The sequence below is a fragment of the Cuculus canorus genome, chromosome 3 (assembly GCF_017976375.1).
Source record: "Cuculus canorus isolate bCucCan1 chromosome 3, bCucCan1.pri, whole genome shotgun sequence".
Lineage (NCBI taxonomy): Eukaryota > Metazoa > Chordata > Aves > Cuculiformes > Cuculidae > Cuculus > Cuculus canorus.
In genome coordinates this window covers 107,904,091-107,915,650 of record NC_071403.1, presented here as the reverse complement: position 1 = coordinate 107,915,650, position 11,560 = coordinate 107,904,091, and the positions used below count along the sequence as shown (strand labels likewise).

The following is an 11,560-nucleotide window of genomic DNA, read 5'->3' as shown; positions in this document are numbered from 1 at the left end:
TTGATTTTGTGAGATGTTTCACTGCAAGAGCATGTTAAGGCTGGTTTGGCCCTGAGATTTCCTTCCTGGCCCTCCTGACTATATTCCAAGGTCAAAACAGCACAGATTGGTCCCACGGACTGTGGTAGAGACCCAGTATCAGCAGTATAAAGATCGGTATATAGATGCCAGCACTAGACACAGGAGGGGAAAAAAAAAAGAGAAAGGAAAACTAGTTGGTAGTCTTAAAATAAGGGGAGGGGGAAGTAAACTGAAAGGCTGGAGGGAAGAATACAGCCTAGGGGATTGTGTGGGCTGATGAGATAAACAGGTACTAGAAGAAGGTAAGGGACATGAGAGAATTTGGATCAACGTTGAGACAAGCAGCAGCAAATGTTTTAAGTGAGGAGCATGAGGACATTGAACACAGATGGCAAGGTGTGAATAAGCAGGCAGACCTGAGAAGCCATAAGGGCAGGATGGAGAAAAGCCTTAATATCCAGAAATGGGAACAGGGCAAAGAAAGAATATCTAAAATAATACTTGCCAAATCAGAAGTAATAATTTTGCTTATCTTGAGGTTAGAAAGCCATACATAAACTAAGCAAAGGCAGTGTAAGAATACTTTTATTTAGTATTTTGGTAACACAATGATACATCTCAACATGACCATAAAAGTTAGCTTGCTGAACAACTGCATACATTCTAAATCAGCGCTACTAAATTTGAGTAACTTCACAGATTATACAAGGCGTTCTCTGTTCAGCAGCTATATTGTGTGTGACCCCGTCAGGCATGAGCAGTGTGAATGGAAGCTGCACTAGTAGCCAATGCATAGTTAAAGCTTTTGAAAGAGTATAAAATTGCAAAAGCCACTTTTATTAAAATACGAATTGCTGATCCTTGTGTTAGAATAACTATTCTGTTGTAGGTTACATCTTTTATATATATTTTAATAACAATACTTACAAAGGTACAAGGAAAATGGTCTTGCTAGCACTTGATCTAATGTAGATCTCCATACAAAAATGCTGAGTATCTTAAAATGCTTTTCACAGGTATAGGCTAAGTTCTGGGATATTGAAAACTTAAACGTAATACAGAAAATCACCTGAGGCTACTCCTTGTGTATGTAACAAAGCTTTCTCCGCTTCAAAAATTGAAAACGGGTGCCTTATGATTTTAAACAGGTACATTACTACTATGTGGGTTTACAGAACAGTACTTTTAGGCTGGATTCAGGTTATTAAAATCAGTAGCAAAGCTTCTTATTTTTCTAGCTCTAATACCTTATTTAGTACTAGGCTGAACACAGCAAGTCATGTGAGGTATTATCATTTATGATGGATTTCATATGTGATTGAAGGTGATCTGCAACTCCAAAGATGTGCCCAACACTTTTCACAACCAGGTATTCACATGGAGTTGTTTGCTCTTTAGAGAAATACATCACGCTTTGTCTACACAAGCATTAGCCAGAGGTTCAAGGCCACAAAGTTTCATGTCGGTGGATTACTCTAAAATAGTTTTGGAGGGGTTTTTAAAAAAATATGTTCTTTGCCTCACAAATATTTTAGAAGTACTTTTTTTTCAGTTACTGAGTGATTAATTGGGACATGTAATGTCAATTTTCATTCTGAGACCTTGTTGCAAGCAAATCATACTAGAAGTATATAGATGATTTTTCTGATAAACCATTTAACTCAACATAACAGCATGACTAGTGAGCAGGGGTCTAGTCGCTGTACGCTTTGAGGCTTGCAGTGTCAAAGTTTGAATGTAAAACCTCCACATTCTCGCTTTCAAATACCTTGTCCATGTGGATTTTACTGTGCCCAGGGATATTAACTCTTTACTATAGGAATACAAAGTTCAGCTATACCTTTATAAAACTTTCTAATTAAAATATCTACTTTGTTCATTAATATGGTAATAAGCAGATTAGCATATGGTTTGTATCACTCTTGCCATTTGGCGACATATCAAATCTTATCTTTCAAAACTTAATGAAAAGTTTCTATATTAGGACATTCTGTTCACTCACATATAAAAAAAAAAGAATTTTATTTTCAACTGTATTTATAAGCAACTCTTCTTTTTCAGTCATTTATGTAAACATTTTGGAATGCTAAAGGCAAGACTTTACATTGTCATTTTACCAAAAATCATTTGACCATTTATTATTGAGGCATTAATGTACATCCCAGCAGTCACAACAGGAGCTACGTGGCAGTTCCCAGTAGAGTGAACTCAGAGGCAGGCTGCAATATTCTGGGAAACCCTTTTTTTAAAAAAAAAAAAAAAACAAATTAAAAAAAGAGATTTCACTTTGGGATGTGGAGTTGCTGAAGGTGAACTTAGAGTTAAGGCATAGTGCATGAAGACACGGAAAGGATTGTACAAACAGTTCCTGGAGATGCTCCAATCAGTCAGTAGATAAAAAGCTCTTTACAACAGTGACTTCTGTGAACAAACTAGAAAAGCAAAGGGTTACTTTCAAATCGCATATGTTTTACCATTTAATATATTAAATTGTTCTGTTGGCTCTCCTTCTAGCATTAACCAGAGGACTGAATTACATCTTGTGCAGTTCTCCTTCCTGCTCTTGTAACTTGTAATATTGGCTATTTTCCAAAAAGATCACCGGAACAAACTATAACTTACTTAAGTCTAAAAAGAGAGAGAGGGACTATCCTTAGATGCACGGTTTGTTGCTTAGGCATTTGTGAACGGCTGATTTTCATTGGCTGCTTTCTCCGCTTGCAGTCTTTGGACAGCCTGATCAAGCAAATCCATGGACTCTCTAAGTGTAACATTCAAGGTAAATGGCTTAGGTTTAATGGTCAACCCATAGGTAAAGTCCATTTTAGGGTCCTCATTTGGATTAGCAGTAAAATTGCACTGATGCACCAGTATGGAGGTAAAGAGAAACAGCTGCATCTTGGATAACTCCTCTCCAATACATCGACGTTTTCCCAATGAGAAAATCATCACGCTACTAGTGAGATCTTTATTGATTAATCCATTCTCATCCAGGAATCTTGTTGGATCAAAATCTTCCGGGTTGGACCATTTTGCTGGATCGTGATTCACTGACCACTGATTAACAAATATCACCGTGTCCTTTGGGATGAGGTAGCCCATTATGAAGGTGTTGGTTGTGGTGGCGTGTGGGATAGTGACAGGCACAAAGCTGCTGAAACGCATGGATTCATACAAGAAAGCCATGATGTATGGCAAGTGAGGCTGATCTTCAGCACATGGCAGACGGTCTCTTCCAACAATCCTATCCACTTCTTCTTGCATTTTAGCCTGCACATTCGGATACCTGTCATTTAAAGTAAGATGTGTGTACGTATATAACACTTCCAAAACATTTTCTTAAAAATAATCCTTGCTGAAAACATTTTTCACAGAACCTCACCCTTACCCCAAATAATGCAGTTTAAGCGAAGTTTAAATACAATGCAGGAGCACGTAGACCTTGATGGAAAACTTTTCTCAATGTAAAAAAAAATGAAACTGACTTTAAATGGGCTGAAACTGAACCTCCTGATCCAATTTTGAAAATTCCTTCTAAAGCTAAAATGACTTGTCTCTTCTAAATATTGGCTTTCCATGGGAATGGGAATTTGGTTTCCCAGCTCTGTATGTGACTTCTGAAAGTTAGCATGGAATTTATCCCTAGACATATTGCATACATATGAAAGCCTGCAGGTTTTTAAACTGAAAAAAATCCCTGCTAATACTTGTCAGAATAGCTTTATGAACATCCCACTCTTAGTTTGTGTATACTTTTTCTAGTTAACATAAAAGTATGTTTTCTTTATAATGTATTTTAAGATGACTGTCTTGAAGTCTGGATAGTTTGGAAAACTACACAGTAACCAACCAAGATCAAAATTTATAAATATTAATGTTAGCACAGGTTCCTCCAAGGAGCCTTTACTGGCTTTAAGCATTCAAGTTTGGCTTCTGTGTCCTTGCCTTTTCCTCCTGCAGCAGATCTACATGTTGAATGCTGGGCACATATAAGAAATGGGGAGAAACCCAACAGGTTACATCAACGCTGGGCATCACACCCTTAGCTTGAAGTGTTAAAGATTCGTCTGTTTTTCAAGAAGCGGTTGAGTAGACAATGTTTGCATAAGCCTACAAATTATGTAGATGATGAAAGACAAAGCCGGGAGAGGCAAGGAAATCGGTGTTATGCCTTCTATTAAACCATCTGTCCCAGCTGAGATTTTCCGCCTCGAAGGACTGGTGCCAGGGCCAGGCGCAGAAGGGCTGTGCTTGCACCCGCCGGCTGCCCAACAAGACTGCCTTTTCCCAAGTCACGCAATGGTGATAAAGGCACGCACTGCTGGCAAATTAATATAATAGCGAGTTTGTAAACCAGTGCACGAACTCTTTATCTTGCTTAAGCAGTTGTTATCCTGTTCCTGTGATCTCCTTGATCTTGACCTGGTAAAATCTGTTACTCAGGTTTTATTCTGCTGCCTTTTTGCCAGTTTCTCTTTATGCACCATGACCCGATCACCAGAGTAGGGTGGGTTTGGTTTTTTTTTTCCCTTTCTTATCTTTTTCTGGCCGGTTTCCCAGAGCTTCCGTGTTAGTTAATCAGAAGTGGCTGAGGTACCACGGCACTGCACAGATCCTCATCACCGCAAGGGCTGCCCTGCCACTGCTGTTTCCTCAGCTCTCCCTGCACCCAGCAGTTTGGTGACTGTCAAGGGAGCTTTCCCAGTGGTGATTGTGCCCACGTAGCCCCAGTTAAACTGGAATGCCCCAAGGCAGTGCTAGCTGGTTCGAGGTGATTATCCCACTCTACTCTGCACTGCCGCAGCCCCACCTTAAGTACTCTGTGCCGTTTTGGGTGCCGCAGTATAAAATGGGTATGAAGCTACTGGAGAGTGTCCAAAGGAAGGCCACATGTTGGTGAAGGATTTAGAGGGGAAGCCATAAGAGGAACAGCTGAAGTCAATTGATCTGTTCAGCCTGGAGATGTCTGAGGGGAGACCTCATGGCTGTCTACAGCTTCCTCACAAGAGGAGGGAGGAAGAAGAGCAAGCGCGGATCTCTTCTCTCTGGGGACCAATGATAGAACCTGCAGGAATGGCAGGAAAATGTGCCACGGGAGGTTTAGGTTTGGCCTTAGGACAGTGCCTTCAGACACATGGTGTGAATGCTGGGGTTGTCGTATGCATGGATAGGAGTTGGACTTGATCCTTGTGGGTCCATTCTGAAGCAGGTCATTCTGTGATTCTGTAATACTTGTGGAGAACTTAGGGACTGCTCTACAGAGTTAAGGTATTCCTCAAAATAATTATACCGAATAGTAAATTTTATATGATACTGCTCTCGTATTCCCTCAGCATGAAAGGCTTCATCTGTCAGGTTTAGGTTGGGCATTAGAAAAAAGTTGTTCACCCAGAGGGTGTTGGAGCACAAGAGCAGTTCCCGAGGGAAGCTGTCAAGCCTGACAGTATTCAAGAAGCTTTACGACAATGCCCTCAGACCCACGGTGTGAACGGTGGGGTGCCCTGTGTAGGGGCAGGAGCTGGACTTGATGATCCTCTCTTGTGAGACCTCATCTGGAGTACTGTGTCTAGTTTTGTAATCCTCAACATAAGAAGGATAATGGAGCTGTGGGAGTGGGTCCAGAGGAGGGTTACAAAGATGATCAGAAGGCTGGAGCACCTCCCATATGAGGGCAGGCTGAGAGAGTTAGGGTTTGTTCAGCCTGGAGAAGGCTACGAGGACATCTTATAGTGACCTTTCAGTACCTGAAAGGGGCTACAGGAAAGCTTGGGAGGGGCTATTCATAAAGGCTTGTGGTGATAGGACGAGGGGGAATGGGTATAAACTGGAGAGGGGTAGGTTTAGGCTTGATATAAGGAAGAATTTCTTCACTATGAGAGTGGTGAGGCACTGGCACAGGTTGCCCAGGGAAGCTGTGGATGCCCCATCCCTGGAGGTGTTCAAGGCCAGGTCGATGGGGCCCTGGGCAGCCTGGTCTGATGGGACGTGTCCCTGCCCATGGGGGTTAGAACTGGATCATCTTCAAAGTCTCTTCCAACCCAAACTAATTCTATGATCCTTGTGGGTCCCCCGGGCCACTCTAGGCCTGTGATGGGCGCGTCCCTCCCCGGCGGTACCCACCTGATGAGGAAGATGAGGAGCCACTGCAGGGCGGTGGAGAGGGTGTCCTGGCTGGCCCCGAAGATGTCGGTGACGGTGGCGGGGACGTGCTCGAGCTGCAGGCGCGGCTGCTCCCGCTGCAGGCGGATGAAGGCGTCCATCATATCGCGGGGGGCGGCCCCCGGGCGCAGGCTGCGCTGGTGCTGCAGGAACTTTCCGCGCACGAAGCCGTAGAAGTCGCGGTTGAGGTCTCGGAAGGCGCGGTAGGCGGCGCGCACGGGGCTGGGGAAGCGCTGGAGCCAGGGCAGCGCGTCCACCAGGCTGCCGGCTCCCACCGCCCGCCCGAACTGCTCGTTGCGCCCCACCAGCCGCAGGAACTCGCCGTCGCCGTGGCTGTAGCGGCGCCCGAAGCACAGGGCGCTCATCACGTTGGCCACGGCCACCAGCAGGACGCGCGACGGGTCGAGGAAGGCGCCGCCGGCGCTGCCGCTCACCAGCAGCGCCACCAGCGCCCGCGCCTCGCCCAGCAGGTGCCGCTCCAGCAGCCGGCGGGTGGCGGGGCTCCCGGTGGAGAAGGCGCGCACCGTGGCGTGCGCCGCCCGCCGGTGCAGCTTCCAGAGCTCCGAGTAGCCGCCGAACGCCAGGCTGAGCCCGCCCGACACCAGCTGGAAGGAGGGGAAGGGCGGGCGGCCGGCGAAGGCGGCGCCCTGGCGCACCAGCGCCTGGCGGATGGCGCGCTCGCCGTTCAGCACCACCACGGGCCACCGGCCCAGGCGCAGCTGGAACACGGCGCCGTAGGTGCCGGCCAGCCGGGCGAAGGAGAGGTGCGGGGCGCTGCCCAGCTGCGCCGCGTTGCCGATCAGGGGCCACGGGAAAGGGCCCGGCGGAGCCCGGCGCTGCCGCCGGCGGTGCTGCTGCACGGCGAGCTTGCCCAGGTGGATGGCGACCAGCAGGCAGAGGAGCAGCAGGAGGGAGCTTTGCAAGGAAGGGGCGCCGAGCAGGGCATCCCCGAGCCGCTCCAGGGCCATGCTGCAAGGGAAAGGGAGAGGAAAGGCTGGGAAGCTCAGGGACGTGGTTTAGCGGCAGGTACGAATGGTTGGACTCGATGATCCAAGAGGTCTTTTCCAACCTAGTGATTCTATGATTCCAAGTTCCCCGGCAGCGCAGAGGGGAGCACCGGGAGCCGTCCCGGAGCCCCAGTGCGACCCTGCTACCCGCCTGCCCAAAGCTCGCCCGGATCCTGTGCCAAAATACAAGGGATAATCGAGTGGAAATCGCTCAGTAAGGGATTAAAATCGTATCGGGCTCTCCTCCCTGCCCCGGTAGGTAAAGTTTGGAGCGGAGGATCCAGAAGGCTGAGAGAGGCGAAGAGGGAGGCAGGAGGATGCTCTCGCCTGCCGAGTCTCGGCAGATGCAGGCGGCCGCCGTGAGCCGGAGACAGGCTCGTCCCGGCTCTGCACATCGCTTCTCCCGGCCGAAAGAGCGCCTGCGAGAAAAAGGACTCCGCGCGCCTCCCTCGGAGCTTCCCGCTGCTCCGGAGGGGGACCCTCCGCGCACGGCCGCGGAGCCTCCTCTATCCCGAGCCCTCCCCTCCCCGCGGAGGATGCCCGAGGTCCCGCTCCCCATCGCCGTGCCCGAGGACCACCCGCTCCTACCGCTTGCTCCAGCCTTTCGGAAGCAGCGAGGGGAAGAAGGGGTGAAATGAACGGCCACCTGGGGCGCCTGTAGCAGAACTGACCTGTTGAGCGCTGCTTCCTTCGGAGACCTCGGGGAGGATGGAGAGAAGCCGGGCGGCGGCTCTAACGGGAGGAGAGCGGCGACGTTCAGATCCCAGCCTCTGGGAAACTCATTAGGAGCCCCGGTTCCCGTCACCCGGAGCTTGGCAAGCCATGTGCAGGCAAACGCCAATTGCACCCGATTCCCAGCGCAGTTATTATCACCTTCCCGGCGCTTTAACCCTTCGGAGCTCGCCCCGGCGATGCCACCTGCCCGGTGCGGCCCCGAGCCGGCTGCTGCCCCCTCCCTCCCACCTGGCTGCGGGGAAGGGACGGGGACACCCCAACTCGCTGCAGGGAGGGAAAGCGAGAGGCTCAGATGGAGCAGGGAGAACGGCCCGCCGTCCCCAGGCTGAGCCGGAGCTGGAGCAGCCGCGTCTGGGCTCCTGGCATTGGTACCCGCGGCTTTAAATGCGCCGGCATCCGCGGTGCGGGCGTGCCGCACGGAGCCCCGCTGACAAATCGCTCCTGCCTGGCCCTTCCCCTGGCCTTGAGGGGTCGCAGCTATTTGCCAGCTGCCCTTGGGCCTTGGCCAAGCGGAGCGGCTGAGCCGGCGAGGCTTTTATGGCCAGGAGTTTTGGCGGAGGAGGTGCCGGGAGGGGAGCGGGGCGGCGGGCGGGCTCGTAGCCCCTCTCTCTGTCGGGACGCGGAGTCTCTCCTGCATCTTGGGGGCTGAGGAAGCCGGAGAGCTTCCCCTCCTCCGCCTGTCGCCTCCCCGTTGCGTGCGGAGTTCGCATTGCGTGAGCCGGGGCTGGAAAGCCTCCAGCCATCTCCTCCCCGGGCCCCTACCCCTCCTCGCAATACCTGATACCGGCTGGAGGGGGGAAGGAGGCAGGGAAGCACCGGGCAGCTCTCCCCCCGGCTGGTCCCGCTGCCCTCCAGCCTCGCCCTCCCTTCTGTCCCGCTCACAGAGCTTTTTCACTCTTCAGTCTGGCACCTCCGCCCGCCCCGGGCTGCAAATTGCCCCCTCCACCCCTGCCCCGGGGGGAACCGGGGCTGCAAAACACCCCGGGCATCAAAAAACCCCGTTCCCCAGGAAATCGGAATGCTCTTGCTTTGTTGTCGTTTCTGCTGTCTCAAGCAAAAATTTAAAATACAGCATTCATTTTCAGATTTTCTACAGTCACACCAAGAGAAGAAAAGAAGGTATTTTGGTAGCGTTTAAGGATTAGACAAAATTAGATGCTAGGAGTCAGCCCAGCTCAGGGTATGAACCCAGGTCTGGGCCAGGCTGTTGCTTCTGGCTTTGCTAAGAAGTGAGGTCCTGGCTGTTGTCACTGTCCTGGGCTCCTCCAGCCAGCAGTCCTGCCTCTTGCACACACTAACATTGGCCATTTCTCCCCCAGTCTTCCTAAAACCCTGCCGGTGTGCCTCAGAGCGTGCTGTACTTCTTCCTGCCATTGCCAAGTGACACAGGGGTCAAAACCACTTTTTCCGAGCAGTGCTGGGAAGAGAGAGCTCCCCTCCTGTCAGCCCCAACTCTGGGGTGAACTGGAAGGATCCTGCAGTCCATCCTAACTCATGGCCCGGCTTCAAAGAGGAGCAAAGATAGTTCCATCTCTATAGCATTAGGGTTAGGGCAAAATTGGAGAGACACTGGGTAGTTTCATCTCTTCATCATCATCAGAAAGTTGAGACCAAATTTCACATGCTGTAACCCCTCACCTGTGGCCAAGTGACCTATCCCACCCTAACAGCCAACCTTCCATCCTTTGTCAGTCACATGTCAAGGAAGAAATGCAGATTCTCCCCGCAAAGAGTGTTCCAGGCACTGTATCTGGGTGGTAAGGACTAGCTTGGATCAATTACCAGAGCTCTGGATTATAGTGCTGGGCATTTAGCATGGCCAGCAGGTAGGTTTGCCTTTTTCCTGGTGACCGTGGTTATCAGTTGCCTAAATCCTAGAATTACAGCTCTTGTCAGTAAGTCCCTGAATCCTGTCTTCAATGCACCACTTAGACTAGTTCTAGTGCAGTCAAAGTGAGAGACTAAAATTTGCTTTAGAGTGTGCAGAACAGCTTCCATTGCAGCTCCCATGTAAATCTGAACTTATAAAGAAGGAAAAACACCTCAGTATGGGGTTTCTGGAGGTGACACATTGTGCTCTTACCTCTGCTGCAAGTCGCCCCACACCCACCTCACTGTTTCTCATCCATTCAGTGAGAGAGAGTGGGTCTAAGTGCACTGTCTGCTTTGCATCATACTGACATTATTTCTTAACCTCGCACTGCATTGTTTCCTGGCCGCTAGCAGGCAGTACAGAGAAAGGGGCACATTTCCACTGTGGTGAAACACAGATTCAGATTAAGGCATGAGCTCAGGAATGGTTTAAATTTTTTTAGGCTATAGAAAAACATTCATTTATTTTTGCCACGCTTCTTTTTAGTCTTCAAGAGTTGTGTCACTGTTAGACAGGAGAGAAAGAAAAATCTATTTTACATGTTTTGTGCTATTGTGATAGTACCAAATGGTCTTCTTGTACTGGTTGCTGTACAAACAAGGTATTTACAGTCTTGGCTTACTATTGTGTCTATTGTAAACTGAATATTATTTTATCTGCATACAATAAATATTCACCAATTCTCTAAGGCTCTTACTCTATTTGGCCTCGATTAGTCCGTTCCAATCAAGCACAGATGGTGTGAAATATTTTAGTACACCAATGAATTACTGTGGTATGAAGTGCAGGTAAGCAGGCCCTCGATCTCTGTTATATTCCACAAATTCCCCTCCTGCCTACCTCTTTATTACTTTTCTCTCATATTTTGTTTCTAAAACCATTGAAGTCGGGAATCGCTCTTAGATAATATGTGCTTCTTTTTTTTTCCAGTTCTTGTACTTAATTCAGATGCAGGTACTGCTGAAGCCAGTCCCAAATTCCTGAGTCAAAGTTAGTTTTGTTAGGCATTGAAGACTGAATCACTGAAAATGTACTCTGCCTAAAATGAGTTATTTCCGAGGCCTAGAAAACCCTACTTGATGTAAGATGTGGAAGTGAAAAGGAGTTGAAGGGGCAGAAGTGGGTGGGTTTGGTATTAAGAGAAAGGAATCCAGACATAATCTGTTTGGAATCCTGATTGATTTGACAGGAATGCTAGATGCAGGGGACTGGTAGAGTGTGTGGGGACATCAGTTCCTCTGCAACTCTGAATGAAGGTGTTTCATGTATGTGGACGAGAGTCCTTGTTGTGGGCATAGAAGTTTGATAAAGGAGGAGGAATTGTACAACCGGGAAGTCTTCATTTGACCTTTGAGGAAATTTTTAGCTCTCTGCCACAATCCTCCCTTTTCCAAAAAAGCCTCTTAACCCATAAGAGATTTTTTACAAGTGTTAAGAATTACTTACCTAAATAAGGTTTGCAGACTCATTTCTTAGTTTTTCTTCTAACTATGGGACCTGTTTGCTTCTCTTTTAAACACTGGCGAAGTGCTCATAAATTCTCATGAGCAGCAACTGCAATTCCTCAAGGACTAGACCTTGTCCCACTCTCTTTCCTTACCTCTTCCTTTTGCAGCTTTCCAAGGAGATCCATTCTACAGTGAGTTTCTCTGTCTGTTTCCCATACCTGGGACTAAGTATCCTTTCCTTCTCTCCCTTAATCTTAAAAAATGTCAAGGTAGATTATACAAGAGTTGGGCACTGGTTTATCCTAGTATTTCTTCAG

The 11,560-nt window shown here is 48.6% G+C and overlaps 1 protein-coding gene across 3 annotated transcripts; it reads right to left on the bottom strand.

Moving 5' to 3' along the window:
- Window positions 1–594: 594 nt before the first annotated feature.
- Window positions 595–8,073, bottom strand: LOC104057920 (cytochrome P450 1B1). Of its 3 annotated transcripts, none has more exons than XM_054064197.1 (4): window positions 7,859–8,073; window positions 7,250–7,360; window positions 6,142–7,149; window positions 595–3,307 (listed from the first exon to the last, which is right to left on the bottom strand). In XM_054064197.1, the coding sequence occupies exons 3-4, from the start codon at window positions 7,146–7,148 to the stop codon at window positions 2,695–2,697; spliced, it is 1,620 nt and encodes a 539-aa protein (XP_053920172.1). In that variant the 5' UTR covers window position 7,149; window positions 7,250–7,360; window positions 7,859–8,073; the 3' UTR covers window positions 595–2,694. The 3 variants fall into 3 exon arrangements, with proteins under 3 accessions (XP_053920172.1, XP_053920173.1, XP_009557651.2); XM_054064198.1 differs by having other exon boundaries at window positions 7,776–7,869; XM_009559356.2 differs by lacking the exon at window positions 7,250–7,360 and having other exon boundaries at window positions 7,859–7,992.
- Between the last annotated feature and the right edge of the window lie 3,487 nt (window positions 8,074–11,560).

Excerpts from the sequence above, each read along its gene's own strand:
- LOC104057920 (XM_054064197.1), bottom strand. The coding sequence starts at position 7,148 with ATGGCCCTGGAGCGGCTCGGGGATGCCCTGCTCGGCGCCCCTTCCTTG. Across the intron at positions 3,308-6,141 it reads CTCCTCATCTTCCTCATCAG|GTATCCGAATGTGCAGGCTA; the intron begins GTGGGTACCGCC and ends TTTAAATGACAG.